Source organism: Cylas formicarius, unplaced genomic scaffold (assembly GCF_029955315.1).
Source record: "Cylas formicarius isolate icCylForm1 unplaced genomic scaffold, icCylForm1.1 PGA_scaffold_3__17_contigs__length_32017465, whole genome shotgun sequence".
Lineage (NCBI taxonomy): Eukaryota > Metazoa > Arthropoda > Insecta > Coleoptera > Brentidae > Cylas > Cylas formicarius.
In genome coordinates this window covers 8,801,007-8,826,679 of record NW_026844326.1, presented here as the reverse complement: position 1 = coordinate 8,826,679, position 25,673 = coordinate 8,801,007, and the positions used below count along the sequence as shown (strand labels likewise).

At 34.9% G+C, this 25,673-nt stretch overlaps 1 protein-coding gene across 2 annotated transcripts in view; it reads left to right on the top strand.

The window, feature by feature from the left end:
- Positions 1–24,779, top strand: part of LOC132699434 (uncharacterized) — a 53,482-nt gene extending 28,703 nt beyond the window's left edge. Inside the window, exons 4-12 of one of the 2 annotated variants that reach the window (XM_060666137.1) lie at positions 4,868–4,981; positions 7,544–7,810; positions 7,868–8,039; positions 12,700–12,988; positions 18,288–18,525; positions 18,583–18,685; positions 21,011–21,150; positions 24,409–24,586; positions 24,642–24,779. In XM_060666137.1, coding sequence (XP_060522120.1) covers positions 4,868–4,981; positions 7,544–7,810; positions 7,868–8,039; positions 12,700–12,988; positions 18,288–18,525; positions 18,583–18,685; positions 21,011–21,150; positions 24,409–24,586; positions 24,642–24,767 — 1,627 coding nt within the window. In that variant the 3' untranslated portion in view covers positions 24,768–24,779. Of the gene's footprint in view, positions 1–4,867; positions 4,994–7,543; positions 7,811–7,867; positions 8,040–12,699; positions 12,989–18,287; positions 18,526–18,582; positions 18,686–21,010; positions 21,151–24,408; positions 24,587–24,641 lie in introns of both variants that reach the window. The other variant, XM_060666136.1, reaches the window with a different exon arrangement.
- Positions 24,780–25,673: the final 894 nt, after the last annotated feature.

The following is a 25,673-nucleotide window of genomic DNA, read 5'->3' as shown; positions in this document are numbered from 1 at the left end:
TGAATCGGCGAGTTGTGTATTTGCTGGCAATCCGAGCCTGCTTCGATCATTTTGGAAGATACATACGCCTGCGCTTTTCAAAGCGGACAGACGTGCCCGTGTCCAACTTGACAAACGCGGAATTATTTTAGGAAAGGTATATTATTTGTAAAAAAATATATACAATTTTTAAGTAACATATTTGACAGACCGTGGCAACTAGTAAAGCAGAATCCGAGAATTCAATCGGCGGCTGTATGTTGACTGACAAGAATATAATTGCTGTTAATCCGGCCCTGCTTCTTGTACAAATGCATAGTGGGGAGACATGAACATTTTTCGAAATTGCGGCCCTATCCTCTTGGGATTCTACGTTGGACAAATTCTGAAAACGACCCAGAAATATAATTGGTGAGAAAATAGTTTTTTTGTTGTGTTAACAGTTAACAATTTTTTATTTTGGAAATAAGGGGTTTCAGTGTGTACTGGTATTAGTGAATCAATTTAATGACCTCAGCATCTCTAAACCCCCATCTTGAGACGCGTTAACGATCCGGATCGAGTTACGTCGCGTAATTGTGTCACTTTTTTAATTAAAAAATGAAAGAGATGTACCTACCATACTTTAGAAACCCCTACTCCCCTTTGGAGGTGATGAAATAAGTTTTGGCATAAAATATAAGTTCCTCGTATTACTTTGATATGATAAGTATAAGTCTGCCTGTTTTTTTTTTAAAGGAGGTTCAAACCCGTGCGAGGTGAGGTTTGATATATGAAACAGACGAGTCATGGGGACACGAGATATGCAAAGTTTCAGCGTAGTCGTCGCCACATTGCTGCCAACACTGCATATATAAGGAATCACGAACCATTCAGGTAAAATTTTGAAAACACATATTTATGGCAATATAGAACCTCTCTTTTTTTTTTAACAGGAATATTGAGACTTAGACCAGTATCATTTTAAGTAGGCATGTGGGGTAAAGAAGACGCAGAAGCTTCAGTCGGGTACCATCGGTAACGTAGGCGATTAATATATTTCCACCACTACATATGTTGGATTGGAATTTCCCATTTGATGCTTTGACTGACTAAATGAGGAAACTTGGAGGTAAGCTCTTACGGAATTCTATCGAAATATGTTTAGTAACATATTGGTGCATTACTCTGTCTTCCAGTCAGTTTCACATAAACTTTGCACGTATTATAGAAATGCCACCTACTTTTGTTGTGTTAATATTATTGAAAGTAGTAGCTGGTAGCTGTAGTCGTAAGCCCAGAGAGTCTCTGTTTTGAACATAATACACAAAATGGGGCGTTCAAAAACAATAGACTGCATGCCTTTTAGAGTCGGCGTAAACTATGGTCATATACCCCTGATCAAATTCAGAACTAGAAAATCGTTGTGTCTCTGCATTAAAAATAATAGTAAAATTTATTGTAGGCACCAAGTAGAGTATCGAAAATTTCCATTTTTCGTGCCAAATTGGTTACTCCAGTAAATTCCAACTGTTCTAATTTTTTTAAAATAATTTATGATGTTAGTGAGTTTCATTGCAATTATTTGTTACTTAAACTTTCTGCGTATTAAACCTTAATTAAAAATACGCTATTCGTTAACGCAGGTAGAATTAATAACGCTGACTAACCTGATTTTGTCCAGGGGGGCGTAGTACGGTAGCTTGTACTGTGATGTTTGGTAGTTTGGCGGTGAGCTCTCATTTACAAAACTGGGGAATGTTTCGTTATCTTCAAATCGTAAACACGTATCATTAGAATTATATTTTTAAAATATTGATTAGGACATGTACTAAGTAACTAAATGCTCTAGCAAAAATATTCACACATATTGCGTAAAACGTACAAATTTAAATTAGAGAAAATTAACTATTTTTAGAGGTTGGTTTTTCAAAAAGGCGGGGATTTAGTTAAAGAACAGATAGAGACTAAAGGGAAGCTCTATGAGAAAAGTTAGAATTAAAAAATCGATGTTTTCGTGTCATAGCGAAAGATGGATTATTATTAAAAATAATACTTGCATTAATTGTTGTCACCATTTGTGAAAAATATGGAAAATATCCTCTAGGTTCGCATACCTTTTTTTATTTTTTTTAAGGTGGCTAACAAAATACACAGACAGAAAAGTTTAGATCCTGTTCGTTAATGTAGCGCATAGAAAAAAATTAGAAAGAGAACGTTTCGTGTATGGCATTCGTAGTTAGTACGGAATATTAATCTAAAGGCTGCAAGACAGTGAAAGAGTGATGCGCTTAAGTGTGGTTCAGAGAGGTTATTTGGGCTGTAGAAGTTTTTCTTTGAACAGGGTTCAAATAGCGTCTCCTAGAGCGTTAGCAGAGAAGAGTATTACAGTATTTAGTATAAGCGTCCAGATTTCATTGTTGTTGAAATTGCCATAGAAACACACTTTCATGTAGTAGTAGCAGCAGCTTTAAAGTATATGACTTTTTAGTTAAAATGCCTTTCGAGTTTGCTTTATGGCTTGATAGGAAATTAAAGGGTAGATACAGATAAGTTACGAAAAAAAAAGTATGTACACTATCCTCAAAGATCAGCAATAAATAAAAGAAATTGATGAAATAGTAAAGTTGACTGCGATATCTTAAAATCATCAATAAGATAGATAAATTAATTTTGAAAATATTAAATAATTAAAACAAATAATAAAATAGCAAAGAAAATCAAAATTATCAATAAGATAGATAAATTAATTTTGTAAATATTAAATAATAAAAATAAAATTATAATAGCAAAGAAAGCCTACCACGGCCACATACACATAATATTTTCGACATATGAACTTTTCCCAGATAAATAGTCAAATATCTCACGATACCTTAAAACAGAAGCATGCGGAAATATGTATGAAGTTAACGCACGGTAGATGGCTTAGTAAATTAATAATGTATATGGTTTCTAATATCCTACTTTATTAATGAAAATTTTAACCAGGTTTTTGTTTTGCAGATATTATTGGTGGTGCCTGCCAGCTTCCAGTCCCGAGAAAAGAAATCCAATACTTTTCGTCTTTATTTCCCCTGTCCTTTGTGCGCAATAAAAGTACAGTTTGTACCCGCGAGGGTACACATTCGCAGAATTATATGTTTTTAAAATAAATGTTTTGGTCAATATTCACTAGGTGGGGTTACCTTATTAAAGAAAATCTTATTCCAAGAGGGGACACTAGTTTACATTCGAACCGCTAGAGGGTGCAGATGGTCACGCGAACAATATGATCAAGTCTCATTGACGCCATTGCTTTTCATACGGGTGGGAAAATATCTGGGCTCTGATTGGCTTCGCCGCCATCGCAAACTAGAGGTGGGGAGATTGATTAAACCGCATTTCTGGTTGCTTATCCAATGGGGGCCAGTTTCAAGGGATTATGGGTAAAGGCGGAGGAGCTAGAGAGTCGTGGGTAAGGAGGACACGCCCACAAAAAAGAGAGGAGTGGGGGAAGCCTATATTATACATATCTCTACTCTTATTGCATAATATACTATTATAGTATATATAACGATTAATGAATTTAACATTACTAAAATTTTGTCGGTATTTGTAACACTCAAGCGTCGCTCTCATTGTCGTGTCCTTTAATTTAACTGATTTTATCAATGTTAATAGTAACAAGTGTGGTAAACTGCATTTGAGTCACGAGTTTATTTGGCACGAGCGGAGCGAGTGTTTAATAAACGAGTGACTTAAAAAGTTTACCCAACGTGATGCATACTTTACTTTTTCTACGACCTTTAGTTTTTGGGTACATTTTCGCAAAACAACACGAATACATTCACTGACATGACCGTCAGAATTGACAAACGTCAAAATTCAACCCGTGCGCTAATATCTCGGAAATGTCCGAACTGGCTCGGATCCGTGGGAAACGAAACTGAACATCTGGGTCAAATTAGGGTGGTGCTGTATACTCCTTCTGTAAGGTATCATAAAACATAAAATCCATGCGAGATAAATCAAGACTTAATATCCCCCTATTTAGAGGTTACTTTAGAAGTTTACAGTATGTGAGGTTGCGCTATCCTTTTGGAATCACGCGTTCTCAATGAAACCAGCAAAATTATCGAGATCTATTCTCAGAGAATTAGTCTCAGTAACTGTAAGTAGAGCACCGTAATTTTTTTGGAAAAAATAAGGTCCGATAAGTCCAGAAGTGCTTATTGCAGCCCATATTTATTTGTATTTGATGTGTCTCCTGGGGATTTACGGAGGACCAGTAATGCTTGCTTACCTACCCGTCTAAATGAAAGAGCGCCTCGTTGCAAGCGTTAGATACTGTATTCTCAATCCTGTACCAATTGAATTTTAAGTCCTTTATGCGTTTTCTTTCAAAACACATGGGGAAAACTTTCCGGGACACCTTGTATTTATAACTTTGGATAATTTCATAAATCGCGATTATACGAATTTTTAAGGCTTTTATTTAGTTAAAGTTTTTCTTAAATACATTTTTACTCCTATCAAGAAAAACGTGATAGAGGCATCAGTTATAGGAATTTTAAATTTAGATGGATTAGTAGGCATTAGTGCACAGATTTTTGATCGCGTTGTATTTTTTAAAAGAAATGGATGTTATGTTACAGCATTTTTGAATTTTATGCTCAAAATATGTGTGTTTTTTAATAACGTATAGCATGCATATATGTAGACTTTGTAGGAATACCACCAGCTGCCATTATTTTATTCAATCTCAATATCAATTTCTTCCATGAATGACAACCTGGCATTTTTGGGTTGCGACTCAAAAACTGAAGGCACCTGAAAAAGATTCAAAATGCTTACATATATAGGAAACAACAAAAAAGCGATTTAGGCGATATATTTTGTCCCGGGCGCTGATAATCAATCTTCTTAGGTCGGCTGATCTGAATAACAGATACGGACTTTCCTTCAGGGATTTTTTGTACTTTTTGGCAGCAATCGATCCCAACACATCGCACGGAGGCGCCGCAGCCGAGCTACGATGCAGGTACATGTTTAAGTGAGTGTCATTTCTTAATTTAATGACTGGCGTAGGTATAGTGTTTTTAGGATAAATATAAAGTGACGTGATCGATAGTAATTTTTATTTGGATTCTTATTATAAATGTTAGCCCCTTTAGCTTTTTTATTTTAAAAAAACGTACAGAATATTTTAAAAATAAAACGAACGGAAGTTCTAGACACAGAGGAACATTTTAAAGGATATTTTAAAAATACAATTTCCCCAGAAGAAATAAAAAACAACTCATAAAAAACCTGAAATCAATAAATCAAAAATAAAGAAATCTTTAAAATACATGAAGGGCGATACAGCTCCAAGAAAAAATGCTGAAAAATTGTGGAAACTTAGTCATTAATACCCTCCATACACTTTTTAAGCAAATGTTACAAGAGAAAAGAATACCAAACGATTGGGATGACAATATTCCAATCCTGTCTATATAAAAAGGAGATTAAGCAGACATTAAAACTACAGATCTAAAACGTGTAATATATAAATTGATCACAAAAATTTGACCCAATAGACTAACAATAAAATTTGATGGATACCGATCTAAAGAACAGGCAGGTTCCAGAAAAGGGTTTAGTACAGGCGACCACTTACTAGTAAAGCAAATACTTACAGGGAGTCGCAAAATCGCCGAAACTTTTTAATATAATACTGGAAGATATATTCAAAAATCTAAATCGGGGCAGAAAAAGAAACAATATTGGCTGACAGAAACTGAGACACTTAAGATGTGTTCACGACCTAGTACTAATAGTAAACAACAACTAGTTGATTGAAGTGATCGAAAAACTAGATATGCAAGCAGTAGGACTCAAAATGAATTACAATAAAACCAAAACCATGGCAAATACACAAGAGAACCCTACAATCAGAATAGGGCAATATAGAACAAGTTAAAAGTTACATATATCTAGGACAACAGATGAAGATGCATAAAGAGAATCACACAGCAGAAATAAAAAAGAGATGCCTGGGTAGAATTTGGAAAGCTCCTAAAGAACAAAAAATATCCATAATACCTGAAGAACAGAGTTTTAAATCAATATTTACATTCCAGTACTTACATATGAGGCATTTACAGAAGATAACGTAAAGAAAATAAAGAAGACAAAACGTTAAGTATAAAAGAACAAGAAATATCTACGCTAAGCTAAGCTGAGCTAAGGTGGAATGAGGTGATCATACAAAGGAGACATTGGGGAAATAAAAGAGAAAGAGGAAGACCTCAGATGCGGTGGATAGATGATTTTGGAAAGCTCCTAAAGAACAAAAAATATCCATAATACCTGAAGAACAGAGTTTTAAATCAATATTTACATTCCAGTACTTACATATGAGGCATTTACAGAAGATAACGTAAAGAAAATAAAGAAGACAAAACGTTAAGTATAAAAGAACAAGAAATATCTACGCTAAGCTAAGCTGAGCTAAGGTGGAATGAGGTGATCATACAAAGGAGACATTGGGGAAATAAAAGAGAAAGAGGAAGACCTCAGATGCGGTGGATAGATGATTTTCCGAAAATTCCGTGTCCGGGATGGATGGATCGAGAAGCATGGAGGCAATTAGGGGATACTTTGTTTCAATATTGGACCGAAGAAGCTGAATAGGTAGATACATATATAACTAGAGATAGAATGTACCATTACAAATTTCATCCATGCTTTGAATAAAAAAGATTTTCAAAAACGAATTGACTTTTGTAAACTGATTTTAATAAAATCCCAAGAAGAAGAATTTTTTTAAGCATAGTGACATGGACAGACGAACCAAAATTTTTCAGGGATGGACTTTGCAATCGGAGAAATAAACATTTCTGGGCCGCCGTTTCCTTGTCTCATAATAGGTAATCGAATAAAATTTGATATATATGACGAAAATCACACTGTCGCAAAGGTACATGGACATCTTAAGAAATGCGGTGGAAGAATTTTTGGATCACATCCAAATTTACAGAGCCCTTTGAGTTTGCAACTGAAACGGCTCTTTACGACAGCTGGCTCAGGCTTGGAGTTCACCCTAGATCACCCAATTTGACGTCTTGTGATTTATATATGATTTTTTGATTTTTATTTATTTGTCTATGTGCGAAACTTTCTTCGAAATGCCAGTGTTCAATGTCGATATCACTTAAAAATCACGAAAATTAATTAAAAATTAAGAGATTGGAATAGGAAAACGAACAAAATTGAGTAAGTTTTATTCCTAAAATTTAAAAATGGGGAAATATATTTAAAAAAAAAACAAAAAACGTCTTTCCTAAAACTTCCGCACAAAGTCTTATTTTTTAAATATCCTTTATGTTCCATATAAAATTGCATGCCAGGAAAGAATATCTGAGCTCTTCCAGGAACTTCCAGGAAATTAATTGACATACAGGGTGTGCAAGTATAATTTAAAGTAAAATTACGTCATATTAAATCTGCATATAGAAATTTTGAATTATACGTTTTTTCTAAAATGTAAAATAAAAAAGTTAGAGGTGTTTAACATTTACAATGAACCACGCATTGCTACGATTATTAAATAAACTTCTAGATTCTATGACAGAGACGTGGACGGCCTGTTAAAATATGACGAGCTTAAAAATCTCTTAACGGATCTAAGACAAAGCAAAAATCAGCCTTTGGACTTGCAAAGTATCGCCAAGGACATGCAAGATACCTACAAATCGATGGGAATCGTGGATAACCGAACTATTAACGTCAACGATTTTCTAAGGGCCGTTTGCGATTTGAAAATTAGGGGCACTTCGCAGATTTTCAGGTCCCCGATCGGCGTCATAAAATATTTGCGGGAAATCTCGTCTGTATTTGTATTGTATTGTCCGATTTTCGCTATAAAAATATGCGACATTTGCAGCGAGAAGGCTGCAACGACTGTAACGAAAACGGCGGTGGGAAACTACCGTTTCTCGGAAAGTCCTAGTAGAATGATCACAGCGGGATTGAAAAGTGTCGATTACGAAATTGCCGTTCACACCATTAAAATTCGAAGAAGCGGCCACGCTATCAACGTGGACGAAATAAGGGAGGTGAGTAGTCATTTTTCAAAAAATCTTCTGTTGCCTTTCGATTATAGGCTATTTGAGAAAATTGTGGAGTAATAAAATGGGAAATTGCGTCCGGTTCCGTTGAATTTCGTAGGTAAACTTGGTGTATCGACATTATTTTCGATCTCTATTGTGAATATTTATTGTTAAATGCTAAATATATAGGCATCACAGTTTCTCTAAGATCCTATCAGGTCCTCATATTACATTATACATTCGCTGTAATTTCGCAAAAGAACAAAGTATTAAAAGCACAAATTATCCAAGTTTGTGAATAAGGTACGGAGTTATTTTCCAGAAAAATTACGGCAATGTAGCAACTCGGTCAGTTGGGGGTCACGCGTGCCCAAAAGTTCCATACCTTCTCTATGAAAAAATCATAGCCACCGTATTTTTACCGTAGTAGGGCCACTATATTATCTTATAGCTATATGGTTCATACTGTTAGAAGATCAAAAATAAAATGGCAATAGTCACACCACCGATTTCGTTTAAGATACCAAAAAAACTTAGATTTATTGGATTCATTTACGTTGTTAAAACGTTGTTTATACAGGTCGTTTGTGCTTTCTTGGACAATTCACAACTTTCTGATTTAAAAAAAATGCTCTATATTAGATACTTTTTATATTCTTTCTATACCTAAAAGTCACCTTTTCTGACGGCAAAGATTTAGTGGGGAAAGTTTTAAAGGAAACTTAGTGCTTTTGATAACCGGCTGCAGATTAAACTGTTTTCAATATATAAACTATTTTCAATATATAAATAATAAATAAACGTTATGATACAAAAATTGTGACATGTAGAAGATATTTCTGTTAAAGTATCTCCTGTCTTAAATTAAATACTTAATGTTGATTGCATGTATAAATGCCTAATTAAATCTAGTCAAACGGTCTGTTGGTTTGAAACGTTTTAGGCGGCGCACTTGACTAATTGTGTTAAATAGCTCACCCGCGAGCACGTTTGGATGTCTCTCACGGCAGCGTTTAATGTCTTTTTGTTTGATTGGAAGGCAGATCCCCATAGCTGTATGCGGTATGTCCAGGCGGGTTTTATATTTGTTTTATATACTAGGATCTTATTTTGTAGTGACAGTTGCGATTTTCTACCAATTACCCAGTAGAGCCATTGTAGTCTGAGTCCTAGTTGTTTTCTTTGAATATGTGTGTTCTCCATGTTAATCGTTTGTCTAGATTAATGCACAGACACTTTACGCTCTCTACTTGTGTTAACTCACTGTCGTTTAGTATTTACTGGAGCACAGTGGTCTCTTCTCTCTTCTCTCTGGGTTTTATTTTCCATTTCTTTAGCCATAGTTCTATCTTATTTAGATTATTTTGCACTTTCCTGGTTGCTGTTTTTTGGTATCGGTGAGAAGTTAGTCTTGCTGATCCGTGGAGTCCGTGGTTTGATTTGTAATTGGTAAGTCGGAGGTGAGCAACAGGTAGTACACTTCCTTGAGAGATTGGTGTTGTACTGGGAAAAATATGTTGTTTAACTATGATTTATTTTAAACAACAGGCCCTGGTGCCATAGTTTATCGAAGGCTTGAACTGATATCTATAAAGGCTGCGGAACAAAACCTTTTATTTTCTAGGTCATCGCTGCCTTGCTTAACTACTCGATCAATCTGTTCCACATTGCCGTGTTTCTTACGAAAGCCAAACTGATGATGCGGTATAATATCTTTGTTAACAGGTATAGGTTCAATTTGCTTTAATATAATAAGTTTTTTGAATACTTTTGTTAATATTGGATTTTTACTTGGCTTTGGGAGCATTATTATTTCACCTGTGTGAGTCTTATAATATCATTAAATAATTGCTTTTATTCTTTTTTCAGTTATCTTCTGGAGAATCCTTTTTAAGGATTAATTTCTTTTAGAATTGTTTCTTTAATTTCTTGGCAACTGAAATTCCTTATGGGTTTATCCGTTTGAAAGGGGGATTCTAGGTAATTGTTTATTTCATCAATATCCTCTTTGGTGGTTTCTTCATTTAACGGTTTGCACGCAACAGCTTTCTCTTTATTACTTCTCGCCCATTTTATATTTTGATCTTTTATGGGTGCTGTAGGTTGCTGTGGTCTATTTAGCTTCCTTGTTGCCTATCACAGCGAGTAGTTGGTTGCTTCCGTGGAGATTAGGTTCTAGGTATTTCTGAACTGCTTATTTTTTTTGTTTTAACAATAGTTTTTTCGATCACTGCTAGCTTCATTTTTTACTAATTTGGTATTTTCATCATATTTTCCTTTATTCTGTGCGGATGGTGTGGATTCCCAAGCTGCTTTTGGAATAATTTTTGTAAGATTATGTGGCTCCAATCCACAGTAAATCCGAAATAGTTCAATTGATAGCGTGTATGACATGTCTCGATCATCTTTCTTATGGCAGCCATTTTGGATTTTTTGATTTTTGGAAAGAGGGTAAAATTTTCAGTTTTGCGCCTGGAGTTTGATTTTAAAGGCTTCAAGTTCTCAGTTTTCCTTAAGTAATGAATGCAACAAAAAACACGTAAACTTGTGGAATTATAAACGCAGTAAATTACTAATTACTTGTAGAACCTTTCCTTCAGCCTCCTTGATTTTGCTATCAAATAAACAAAGAGTCACCCTCTCGCGTTTTTTTAGAAAAGTTTAATGGTCAAGTTGTCCAAATTCTTTTTGTTGTGAAATATGTACTAGTCTAAATAACACTTACCCTCCAAATTTTATTGGATTTACTACAGTCGTTTTGGATAAATTTGTTAAGGTTCGAGTAAATCAAAAAAATTTGAATTCTTTAACACTCTGAAATTAAGTAGGAGTATTTAAACTGATTTTGGAGCGCTAGCATTGCAAAAATCAAGTGAGGTCTTGGCGAAACGTCTGCAGGATTCCAATCGGAGTTCAAGAAACAAACGGATGATATCTGGGAATATGCTGATAGATCATCATCCTACAGATGCTGAGATAAGATATTATCCCATAATTAATATCCCACCAATAAAATTACCAAAAACGTACTTTACAAGTAATTATCAACCAGTGTTCGTTGGTTTTAAAGTTATTGTGGGGGAGCAATACAGTAGGAACCTCCTCAGATGAAAAAACCAAAATCGTAATTAGAATAAATGTTATTATTTTAAAAAAGCTTGATCAGTTTAATAACCAAAGAACTCCAGAAAACTTAAAAAAATAAGAATTTAACATAACTGGCCTGTCAACAGGTGCATTCAAGAGAAAGGGAGAAACCAATAATCGTCAATAATTGACACGAAGAGGAATTTAAAAATAGGAAGGCTAATCTGTTAGTCGTGTCTTAAATTCTGACGTTTTTGAAGATTATCTTGGTGAAATGATAAAATATCTTCGGCTATCATTCACGACGAATAGATAAGACTCAACTACATCTTGAAGTAGACCAGCATATCATTCCTAAATAAATTCTATAGCAAATCAAAAGATTTGTGGCCAGGCACAATACGACGTTCAAATGTGGCCAGTTGATCGTCAAGACGAGATGACAGTGTTGCAGATGACGAACAATATTCTGATATTTTTGTAATATAATTTCTGTGTAAAGTATTTTTTGTATAATTTTTAATAACAAACAAATATTGCACACCATTTTCTGAATTTGAGAATGTATGTATGGTTCCCATAAGGAGAAATAATTTTGCAATAAAATCAGTGACAAACAATGAATGTATCTAAAGTATTCTGCCTTTGCATACCTACCGAAGTTTTATTACTTTACATTTCTCTGAAATAGACTATAAAAAAAGTGATTTAATAATTGATCGAAACTTAAAAAATCCTTAAAATGGCTTTTCTTAATTAAATATGATGGCCAAGAGTATGTAATAAGACATATGGAGGCCCGCTTTGAAACAATATAATCTTGCTTCATTTAACGATCAACATGATCGCTGATATTTCGTCAATTTAACAGTTTTAAGTATATATGTGTTTTTTCTTCTGTATTATCTTTTCAAAATGTGGTGACATCATTATCAGGAAACCATTAAATGGAATGGAATTTTAAAAACAACCTCCAGCTCTTTCATATGTGTTCAATTCTGCGTGTAAATAATACTCTTATTGATTACTGATTAAGAAGTAAGGTTGGTTGGTATTTATTATATTTGGTATTTATTATATTTATCTGCATAATTATAAGTTTTAATATTTTAGATTTTATGAAGTTTCAAGAAAAGATTTGATTTATTTATTTTATTTGTCCTTTATGTTTAATATAATTTGTAACTGGGCACAATCATCAGAATATTCTAGCACTAAATTGCCATGTCAGTGGAATTTTGCTACGAATTCAGGTTCCTAGGGCAATGTCAAACTCCTCATCAGTAGAGTTTTTCAATCAGCCCTCCAATCGGGTTCGAAAATTAACGAAGTAACACATATTAATAGCGACAATCGAAACTAAGTGATAATGTAAAATGAGGATGTTTGAACACAAAGTTTTCTCAATTTGAAATAAAATAATTTCTGAAGAAAAAAAAAAATTCAGTTCCACATAAAGTATACATAACCCTCAACCATTTGATCGTGCACTATTTGTTACACCACGTGCGCTCTTGAACTTGGAATTTTCGGCCGTATTATAATTTAATGCACCATATAGTAATCCGGATATTCGCAGATTCAAGGCGCCATTTCAGCAACGACACTCAAGCAACCGCTAAATGAACATAGCAAGAGGCAATCGCTAGATGTCTTTAGCCAACGCTCGTTGTCCAATGAACTCTTGAAGGGCGTGAGGTACTTAACTACCATAAACAATGTCAATGAGGCGACAACTGCGTACAGCTGGGGTCAGTTGGACCCTACCCACTTTGCAAGGAATCTGATACAGATCTGTGGCCAATTGAAAGAAATTTTTTGGAACGAACCTAGACTTCTAGAAATCTCCTCACCCGTTTATATAATGGGTAAGACGGTTAGAGCTTTTCCGGTTTTTGGGAAGCCAAATATCCAGAAAATTATTATCAGGTGGTCGGAAAATTTATATGGATTTAAGTTCAAAGAAATCATATCTTTCTGAGCAGTAGAAATTTGCTAATGTGTGGGTTCTGTCACTGGGACCTGTCAACCTGAGAGCAATCTTAATGTTGCCTACTTTGTCCAAAACTAATTTTTAATTAAGAAAATTTTAGAACACGGAGTTAGTATTGACGTGAATAATATTCTTCCTCTCAAATGATCTGGTTTTCGTGCCGGTTTTGGGTAGTATTTTTCACTCTTTTGATATTTGACATTTGAAATGATTAATTTATGACACCATGTCCACATAGACCTCAAGCAAAATGCTTTAAAATTAATAAAATTGATAAAATGATCTTAAGGTAAGCGATGAAATTTTCAAGGGTAGCGTTGAATTAACAGATACCTGTCTTATGCTTCTAGACTACAGCAAGGCCTTTGACACTTTTAATCACGAGGTTCTTTGCGCTAAACTCCATTACTTCGGTCTTAGCTAGTTGCCTGTTTGTCTCATTGAAAGCCATTTAAGTGAACGAAGTCAGAGAGTATGCTTATGCGACTCATTTTCACCATTTTCTAATATTACACGGAGGTTCCGCAGAAAAATACAGAGAGAAGTCTACACGGTGGATCTTGTTGATGATATGTTTAAGTTTGTAAACTCACTGCTGGCCAACAGCCAAATTAATTCTGTTTGCCCATTGTTTCAAAAATTTCTTGTGCCCAAGCTCTTCTCATAAATGAAACGAAAACTAAGGTATTCTTTTTTGGAAAAAACGCTAGCTCGTTGGTTTTAAGATTGTCGTAAATAATGAGAACATTAATATTACCCATTATTGTAAGAATTTGGGTGTGTTTTTTAAAAGCAATCCTCGTTTCGAATCGCACGTGTGGAAAACTAAGAACCCTCTATATATTCAAAGATATTTTGAATAGACATCAAACTAAGGTCAGGCGACTCTCTTGTTTTTTCCCTTTTATAGTGTAATGAAGTATACTGGCCTGCCATCTTCAATAAACATCTGATAAGACTACAGAGGCTGCTGTCTAAGGTTCTGTTATATCAGGAAATTTGATTACACAGTATTATTGCGAATCCCGTTGGCTTAAATTAGACCAAAGATTCTTTCTCAACCTATACATTAATCTTGAAAATTGCGCAGTCCGATCAGCTAAAGTATCTTTTTGAAAAACTTGTCAAGTGATCTGGTATTCATGAACGCTCCACTCGTTATAATTATCAGTGTTCTTTCAGCTATAACGTCACTAAATGTTTCAACTCTATTCTAGATGATTTCAAGTGCTGCTCGACCCCTTAGGACTTTAAAAACCGCCTTAAAACTAATCTACTGCCTAATTAATACCATTTTTTTTCTTTTTATTTTGCTTATTTGTGTAGTTCCTTACAGCACCCCCGTTTCATTGAAGTGACTAAGGATAAAAATGTATTTGAGGTACCTTTTTTTGTGGAAATGTTTATAAATGTATTTTTATAACCTCTCCTTCAAAGTGACACAATCAAGTAAATGTAGAATAATTCATAAATTCACTTCATTCATGGTGGATTGAACTGAGGTGGCTTTTACTTTTACTTCAAATGTTTTGATAAAGACACGGTGTTGTCGAAACAATTGTCATGTAAAAATATATAATTTGGTGGAAATCTGAACTTTTAGTTCTTATTTATTTTCATTCATTAGGTGAGTAGCTTTGCTAGATCTCGCCACCCTCCTCTCTTATACTGTTTTATTTCTTATTGTTATAAATATATATATATATATATATATATATATATATATATATATATATATATATATATATATATATATATATATATATATATATATATATATATATATATATATATATATATATATATATATATATATATATATATATATATATATATTATCATCTTTGAAAGATATTAAGTAAATAGTTGTTTCGGAATATGCCAGGTATATAACATGTGTCACAGGTTATACCAGTTCATATAAATACATTTCTTGAGTTTTGCGGTTGCGGACCATACGCAGTAACATCTCTCGTTTGAGGCAGTATATTACATGTATAGTGGACTAAATCGCTATATACATGATCTAAATTTGAAGGTAAGTTGACATATGGTTTAATGTAGTCAGTACTGCTGGACGCAGTAGAGACATGGACGATGAACCAGCAGGAGGCATTCGAAATGTGGACGAATGCTTCGTATTCCTTAGACATAGCATAGACATAAAACGATAATATATAAGAGGAGACTAGGAACCTTAAGCTCAAGTCTTCGTAGTGCAAGGGAACTTTTTCCCTTAACAGTTTTCGCCATGGTGAGCTGAAACGTTGGGACACCGGATACGGCACATGAAAAAAGAAGAATATGTTTAACCAGTTTTTTCACATTGATGATTTATCTCCTTTTGAGGGTAGTCCAAGAAATCTTAAAGGTCTATGCAGCCTCCTTCAAAGAACCGCCTGCCAAGTCCATTTGGACTCTGTTGACATTCTTTGTGGTTTATAAAACTTGGGCACATTTAGATATGCAAAAAACTTCCCTGGGATTCGTATCACGTCGCGCGAACCACCAATATTAATTTAAGGTTATAGTGAAGGAAAAATGAACAAATGAACGCGATATGGGGAAAAAACGACGTTCACAATATACAGGGTTTTTCACTTAAAACTCCGCACGCCAATAAGTCCAAAACGAAAAGAAATATTTAATTTATGTAAAAAGTAGTCAAAGTGTGGGGTCAAGTAGATATTTCCTAAAGTTTAAAAAATTCGACGCCTGCAAAGAGCTGGGCGTCGCGACGCGTCGAAAAATTATTCGATTGCAGAGACTTTGGAAATACGCGCATACAAAAGTACATATTATTTAAAAACTTTTTTGTTATTTACTCAAACTTATTTACTTTACCCGTTTCTAAGTTATACCGATTTAAAGTAAACATTTCTTGATTAATAAAAAATGTGATTAACGCTTATTTTTACAAGTATGCCATGAATGTTAGTTACTATGGCAACCATTGTTATCGCAGTTGTCTTGAGTGCAATTACAAACAATAGATTTCAACTATTTTAGTATGATTTTATTTATTATTTTTTATCGATTTAGTTCTGATAACATGATAAATAAATGAAAAAACAGTAAAATACCTACAAGTTAATAACCAAAATTATTATTGCAATTAACTACATAATAAGACATTTCAAAAAATTTTTTCAAAATTATGTCCATCTGCTCGAACACAACTATCAAAAACTTTTAACAGATGAGCTTGGGTCACTTGTAGGAGAGTCCTTCTTGTGATAGCGGCACACGCTGCACTAATTTTGTTAATGAGATCAGCCATATCTTCGATAGGTTCTTCATAGATAACGTTTTTTAGGTAGCCCCAAAGAAAATAATCTGGTGGTGTAATGTCCGGGGACCTCGCCGGCCACCTTACCGGTCCGTTAGTACCAATCCATCTATTGGGATATTCTCGGTTCAAATACCTCGGTACTATTTGGGCATTATGTGCAGGCGCTCCATCCTGCTGTAGCTACATATTCATTCTAGTGTCAAGAGGCACTTCTTCTAATAGTTCCGGAAGTGTAGTTTGAAGAAATCTTAAATAGCGATCTGCATTTAAAGTTCCTTCGTAAAAGTAAGGTCCAATAAGGAATCCAAATAATAATTTAAAATTCGTTGGTTACCTCTTTCTGTAATCCAACGAGGATGGTTTTCGGACCAAAAACGACAGTTGTGTCTATTAACGATTCCATTATTTTGAAATCGACTTTCGTCGCTCCATAAAATTTTCGAGAGAAAATTTGCATCTTGGCTATACAAATCGGACAATGTCGCTAAGAAATACATTCTTCTAGCATAATCGCCTGGTTCTAGTTTATGAACTAGTTTACTTTTGTACGGGTGACAAGAGTTTCTATGTAGAATTCTCCACGAAGAACTTATGGTAACACCGGTATTTTCTTTTATCTCTGATAGGGATATCTTGGGGTTATTATCAACCTGCTGAATTACAGCAGCAGTATTTTCATCATTTGTAGCCGTCCTGTTCCTATCTCTTTTAGGTTTTATGAAGCTGCCATATTCTCTTAAGTTTTTACATAAACTTGAAAAGGTTTTTGCATCGGGGACTCTTCTATGCGGATAACGCCGTGCGTAAATTCTTTTTGCTTCTCTACAATTGCATCAGCATTCTCCAAACACCAGTAACATGTCTACTTTTTCCTCATTGCTAAATTGCACCATTTTCACATAATAATTCTTAGTTTTTTTTAAACCGAACAAATTTGGATATTTCTTGTGACAAAATGTGACAATTTTTTGATACAGCCATAACAACTTATGTTTGTAATTGCACTTAAAACAACTGCGATAACAATGGTTGCCATAGTAACTAACATTCATGCCATACTTGTAAAAATAAGCGTTAATCTCATGTTTTATTAATCAAGAAATGTTTACTTTAAATCGGTATAACTTAGAAACGGGTAAAGTAAATAAGTTTGAGTAAATAACAAAAAAGTTTTTAAATAATATGTACTTTTGTATGCGCGTATTTCCAAAGTCTCTGCAATCGAATAATTTTTCGACGCGTCGCGACGCCCAGCTCTTTGCAGGCGTCGAATTTTTTAAACTTTAGGAAATATCTACTTGACCCCACACTTTGACTACTTTTTACATAAATTAAATATTTCTTTTCGTTTTGGACTTATTGGCGTGCGGAGTTTTAAGTGAAAAACCCTGTATATTTGGATGCTTCGGTGAAATTACGTCAGAGTGCACACTGCTTCTCCGGGTATTACGACATATCACATACTACGTCATCTCACCAAACACTTTTTTCGGGTCTAAAGGTCGTTGTCGTTGGAGGAAGCAATTCAGGGATCAGGACAACGCCTCATTGACTGGCCGTGAAAGCTCTAACCAATTCCACTTAGATTCTTCAAAAGGTGCTTAACAAAAATTTGAATTTAAAAATTCGGACTTTTTCGTTAATTATTGTTCACTCAAATGAACCGTCGGCAGCAATATAGAGAAACGTAGATGCAGTATGTAAAACTAGTGAGAACTCATGAATACTCATGGATCATAATTTCGCTGAGAATGACAGTGTTTACTTTACATATTTAATTCGTACATTTTCCGACCGCTGATTCGAATCTTGTGGAAGAAAAACATCTGGCAATATTGAAAGTGTCTTTTTGTAAAAATTTGCTGTTTGAACCTACAAACAGGTGACCTACACGGCAACGTGGCAGACTTGTTATACTTCGAAAAAGTGCTGTGGCACATGGGTCCCGGTCTAAGCCCCGGCAACTTGTTGTTCCTGGGGGATTATGTTGACCGAGGATTGTACAGTATCGAGGTGATAGCCTATTTGTTTTCGTACAAAATCCAGAATCCCCACAAAGTGAGCCTATTGCGGGGTAACCACGAGATCAGAGAGGTGCAGAAGCTATTTACTTTCTTCAGGTGTGTACGCGGAACGTTCAGTTGTCCCATATTACCCTGAATTTCATTGTTTTGTAGAGAGTGTTGCCTAAAATTTGGGGAAAAACTCGGGAACGCTGTATGGGGTGCCATAAACGGTGCCTTCGACGCGATGCCTCTGGCCGCAGTGGTTGACGGCAAAGCACGTAGATTTAATAGGCTAGTCAATAGAGAAGTTTTCTGATAGGAAACTGCTACCGAACATTAGCAAAGATAAAATGGAGACGATGCACTGTGGGCAAATCTTTCCAATTCACGCTGCAAATGCAGTTTAAATTAAACAATATCGTTAAATTCTTGAATTCAGAAAAAGCCAACAGTCTATCTTCAGAAAACACTTACGCATAATTTTTTGTAGTTATTGTTTTTTTATATGTATTTATGTATCTTGTGTGCAAATTTGGGGAAGAATTTTCTTTAAATCTTTTTTTCTGTACCTAAAAAATGCGGGACATCTCGTTCATCTTTTCGATTATGTACAGGATGTGTCGGTAATAGGCAAAATACTAAGAATACCCGAAAATTATCTTTTCCGAGGGCATATTTGCATGTTTACTAAAATTTGGCATTACTTTGAATTTATATTGTTGTCTACAGGGCACTTTATGTAGGGTGTCCTTATTTTGCGATTGTGGATTTCTCTCATTTCTTTTTGCCTTAACCTCAGTACTTTAATCAATGAAGAGATAGAACTGATCCATAAATTAGTTACTGCATTGATGAAAATGGAACTAACCATAATATTTCTCTGTTTTTAAAAATGCTCGCACATGATTCCAGCTTGAGTCGTTTCTGTCACCTTCGAGAAAAGAAAAGATTAGTATGTTATTGGAAGACCTTTTTTAAGAAAACTATAACGACATAAAGCGAAATAGAATGTCTCCATTTATTTTCTAGATGAACCACAAATTAAGTTTTCTGAATAATGAATATTTTCATTTTCAGATAGAGCATAAAAAATCTTTTAATTGATGACGATTTTTTGATTTTGTTTTTATAGTAGACCATGATGGATCTCAACAGACGTTCGAAGAAACCAAAGTTTTGGAAGTCCAATTATAGCTATAAATATGGACTTTGATAAAATGAGCGTCATTATTGACAGATTAACTTGATTTACAATACAAAAGTGGCATTTTGATTTATTTAAAAATGCATACAAATTTTTCTGTCGAGAATAATTTCGACATTTTCTGAATGAAAACATCTTACCTCTGCTCTTCTCTCTTTAATAATTTCCACATCAAAGATATTAAACGTTTCATCAAAAAATACACTTCACCACAACCTTCCAATAGCAATGAGGCCGAAAGCAATCCTATACTTGCCACTGTGGTCCTTCCTTACATTCAAAACATCACTGACCACATATCAAAAGTTCTAAAGAAATATAACGTCAAAACCAGATTTACCACTTGTCCAAAAATCTCTCAACATCTGCGGTCCGTCAAAGACAAAATTCCATTTGAGACGCCAGAAGTGTACAGCATTCCACGCATATGTGGCAAAAAATACATTGGAGAGACCGCACGAAAAATATCAACTAGGCTCAAAGAACACGAAAGAGCCTTACGACTAAGACAAATAAACTCATCAGCTGTTGCCGAACACACTCATGAAACTGGGCATAAAATTTTAATAGGTAAAACTAAAATTCTTGCATGTAATCAGTTCTTCTACCAACGAAGAATCCGAGAGTCTATAGAAATCTATAAACAACCTAACAATCTTAACCGCGACTCAGGTCTTTACCTGTCACCAATTTGGGAATCAGTCATCCGACGGTGTTTATACCCCTCATTAGCGCCCCCCTCAAACAATATATAAGCAGGTACAGAGTAAAATACTAGCCAGTTTCAATCAAGCTCTGAAGAAGCCACCAGGATGATTGGCGAAACGTCAGCAATTTCGACTAAGCAAAGACCGACGCAGGAGGAATCCAGAAGTTTTGTAAAAAGTATTCCAATGTAATTAGTAAGTAAAAATTTTTGCACATTTTTTACTTTATTGACTTTAAAAAATAACTTTAATACCAGTTTAATATAATCTACCAACTGCCTGCAAAAGTTTTGTTTTTCCAAAAGAATTTTTTATGCTCTATCTAATAATGAAAATATTCAATAAGACAAAATAAAAATCTGTAGTGTATCTCGAAAACTGTTTGCCTTTATGTCATCATATTCTTCTTGAATAAGTGTCCTATGTACTAATTCCAAGATTGCGTATTTTGGGCTTTCCAGAAAAAAATAAAAAATCTAACTTTGAATTTTTTTCCAATTTCTCAGAAACTATCCACGCTTGAACCATTCTCCATCTTTATTTTAGACACAATGTATACCATTTGCACAGTATAACTACAGGCTTGCTTGTGGTGTCACAATCGTACTTCAGCAGTATCTTGCCTCGCAAAATTCTTTATTGACTGGCTTGTAATCAAATATTCGCGTTTTGAATGGTCAAGTTTTAGATATTTTGTTGCCATGGTGGGGTGCCACCACCGTGGTTGTGTCCCTTGGTGAGCGCCATCAATGACATACCGGCAATTTTAAGCGATCCCGATACCCAAAGTCCTTTGGCATGGGAATTAATGTGGAACGATCCAGTCAGGTATCGTTTGGACCAATTAAACTTTTAATAAATTGACGTTTCTTCTGTCAGAATTTCCAGTAAATATAAAAACTTAAAAAGTTATTTTTTAATTTTTCTTTGTCTAATCGTTCAACAATTCCATGCGACCGAACAGATCCGTTTTTGAAATTTTTGCTACTATTTTTTGTTTTTCTTTTTATTGACGTGTGTCGTCAGCGATGTCTTCATGTGCCAAAAAAATTAGATTATTGGAAATTTTAACAAACTTAACATTACCAGAAAGAAAATCACCAAAAACAGCCATTTTTTTTTATTATATGTTTTTATGCGAAAATTAATCAAATATTTTTAATTATGATGGTTTAAAAATTGGTCGGAGTGTACTGTGCGGTAGTGAGGTGCGGAGCGCCCTCTATCGCCAAAAGTGGGAGACGAGGTCGGCAAAGAAGTGCCGACTAACCAGTTCCTTTTGAGGCACGAACTGTTTATTTTATTGATTGTTTAATTTTGATCGGCTGGAGCAGAGTCGGTACGACCGGTTCATGCAATTTGTATTTCTTTTCCACGTATAGTAATACACTCCGTTAGTATAGTATGTGTGTGTGTGTGTAATAAAGGAGTGAACTAAATAATAATATTAAGATAATACACAACTAAACATGTCAAACATGTTGGGTCAAAACTACTTCTGGGTTTAACCTGCAAATTATTTCTTAAAATTTCCAACTTGTAATAATAATAGTAATACACTCCGTTAGTATAGTGTGTGTGTATTGTTTTTCGACGCTTCTGAACCCGGTGTGCTTCGGTAGAAACACATCCATCTCAATGTGGCGCCTTACGGGGGGCAGAAGTTTTAAAAGTACATGGATTAAGGTATATTTGCAACGGGGTACACGAAACATAATTAGTAACTCAAAGAAAATCCAAGAATCTAGCGGATCTACAATTGGTATTTCTACATGTGAGACTGAAGCGGCGATATTGGCACGGAAAATTGTGCCAAGTGATAGTGACAATATTTTGTTGCGTTTGTTATCGCAATTGTGCGAGTCCTAATGCCAGAAGCTAAGAAACAGAGCTGGAACTCTGACGTCAACATTGCGCACAAATCTGTGGATTTAGATCGTGACAACTTAAATATGGAAAATTATTTAGGGAAACTCACCCCAGGTGTCCTCCATCTTTAACAAGCAAAACAACAAAACTAACCAAAACTATTAAAGTTAGAGAACAAGATTGAAATATAACTGCTTGTAAAAATAAGATAGCTAACGATATTTCTGATAAATCTTATATATCAAACTGCATTTTGGTCCTGCGGGGAAGTTACACCCTCGTGCATTTTTAAATAAATTATTCTTGAAACCTTGGAATAGGGTACATTAAAAGAAGCCTCTTTTAAAACTTTTCACGATTTCAAAACTTCATTCTTGGACTGATTCTGGGTGGTGGATAGGCAACGCGATTTATATTTAGAGCTCAGTTACGGTCAATTTGAAACGAGAAGTCGCTCTGAGCATTTTCTATAGCTCGTCAGCCTAGCTTCATATTTATCAGAAAAAATACCAGAAGAAAAGCTAATTACAATGCTATAAAAACATTTTTGTAGCGATATACATATAAAGGGCTATGCCGATGCCGATGCCTATGAAGTCGAGGCTTATCTGCTTAAAATAGACGAAACTTACAGCCAAACATCGGCTTCACCGATGCCAGAGCAGTCTCCGTCGAGACTCGTCAAGTAAACCAGAAATAATTCAAACCTTCACCTTATAACTACGAAGTTTAAGGAGGATCCTGAAAATATTCTAAGTGACCTTGAAAGCGATTTTGAAATGGTCGAGACGAGACGTCTTCACCAATTATAGAAGCGTCTATTAATAAAACTAAACACGCCATTCTAATAAATAGCGGGAGTGAAGTAACAGCGATATTTCACGATTTTTTAGAAGGCGATCTGTCGACTTTAAATCTATCAATTTTATCAGCAAATGACATCTTTGTTTCAGTAGCGGTTGGAGAAAAAAAAACCACGGGCTTCACAACAAACCCTTTTAACCGTATACATAAATGGACTTGAACTAGAAATTCCATGCCTCACAATTCCCAATTTAAATACAAATATGGTTGTGACCGGCTCAAAAAATATAATGTTTATATCGATTTTGGGAAAACCCAGTTATATTTTTCGGCAAATCAGACGTATGGTCTTGATTCTAAAAATAAAATCAACGTTAACAATGCACCACATACAAACAACCGATATATGTATCTGCAGTTCGGCAAAAGCCCGATACATCCTATGGATAAATTTGTAAATTACCCGGACGAAATATATCACAACCCACTGTTGGAACGGATCTGGGTGCTAGTACATGGGCGACTTCTCGATAGTGACGAAAAAGTATACCAGCTTCTAAATTGGACGCTTCGGATAAAGTAAGCAAATAAATTTTTCTTGCTATACGAGGTTATAAATAAGCGATCTAGATGACAGGGTTGTCTCTAAACAAAACATCAATCAATATCAATGTATATTGATTTTTTTTTAGTAAAAAAACAGAAATTTAGTTTGTACCTAACCCGAATGCCTGTATCGTGTTAGGTTTAAGTAGGGGGGTTATGTTATGGTTTAAAAATTGGTGGGAGTGTAGTACTGTGCGGTAGTGACGTGCGGAGCGCCCTCTATTGTCAAAGGTGGGAGATGAGGTAGGCGAAGAAGTGCCGACTAACCAGTTCCTTTTTGGAGCAGGAACGGTGTTGACCTTTTGTTTTATTAAATGTTTGATTTTGATCGGCTGGAGCAGAGTCGGTCCGACCGGTCCATGCAATTTGTTTTTTTGTCCACGTATACTAATACACTCCGTTAGTATAGTGTGTGTGTGGGTTGCGCGTGCAGGTGTGCGGGTGGGCGTGTGCGTGGGCGTGTGCGTGTGGGCATGTGCGTGTGGGCGTGTGCGTGTGGGTGTGCGTGGGTGTGCGTGTGTGTGTGTGTAATAATGGAGTGAATTAAATAATAATATGAAGATAATACACAACTAAACATGTCAAACATGTTGGGACAAAACTACTTTTTGGTTAAACCTGCAAATTATTTCTTAAAATTTCCAACTTGTAGTAGTAATTTTTTTTACTTCAAGTCCTTATGACAATTACTTTTCGACATAGGGCCGAGTGCCCTTTCTAATTGGCCACTCAGTACTTCAGTACTTACAAGTTCTGCGGAAGGTTCTCTGAAAATATAATTTTTTTCTTTGAGTTTTATGTTTGCAGGCTCGACGCGGTTACAGATAAACTTGCTATGGAGCTCCTGGCAAACGAAGGATTTGCAATAAATAGCAGAAGGGGTACAGCCCATGTGTTCAGCGTCGAAGCCCTAGAGAGATTTCTGAAAACTAATCAACTCACTCACCTGATCAGAGCGCATCAAATGGTTTTAGCTGGGTTTCAGGTATAGATTTTGATATTGTTTGACAGCGACAGGGACGGAGGTTTTGGTTTTACAGGTGCAACAAAAAGGTAAACTTTTGACTGTATTTTCGTCTTCCAAATATGCCGGAGGTCAAAATGATGCCGCTTGCATCATGGCCGACCAGGGAAAATTGAGAATACTGAGGCTGGAGACAGAATAATTTCGATTGCGTCACAATTTTGCATACAAATGCTTAGTCAATAAATTCCCAGTTGAAATATGATATTGACTGAAAAGTCTGAGCTGGAAAGGCCTGCCGGATAAAAAAAGGCGGTAGTTAAAATTAAATTTTATTAACAAAATCTAACACATGTAAAAGTAGAAACCAATAAATCTCTAATACACAACGCATTCAATTTTCACTAGAATTTAGAACCACAATGAAATACAGTCTATATTTATATAACGATATATTAAATTATTAACATATGTATTTTCGATTCCGTACCACGAAACAACAAGACTACGAGTTTCTTATAAGCTGCTACCTTATCTTTTTATTTTTAGAAAGTAGAGAAATTTTTGCTTCAATGGGACCTCTTTGCAAGAGGTAATGTAAGAGCGTAAATGATCTAACTGATAATTTAAAAAGAAGAAAAGCAAAGTGTAAATGTTCACATCGTTCTTTTGCTCAAATCGAAACATAAAAAAAAACATTTTTATTCCAAAGTATTGGCAAAACCTGATTAAAAATCTTTATAGTCAAAACCGGTCCTAGCATGCCGGTCTTCGATTTATTAACGACAATCTTTTACGTTTGTTTTTTTATATCCTGTTTCATTGTACACTACATTTAAATTCGTATTCCACCTCATTCCCAAGCAAAAATAATGGTTTTAAATTTGATAAACTGTTTTGAAAATGAAATATAAAGTAGAAGATAATTAACGGGTATCAAGGATATACTGGACCTCAGTTTAATGACTTTTGTATGAATTAGAGAAAAAAATACTTTACTGTGGCAATAAAATATCTAAAACTTGCACATTGAAAACGCGAATATTTGATTACAATATATTATATAATTGTGTCACCACAAGCAAGGTAGCTTGTAGTTATCCTGTGC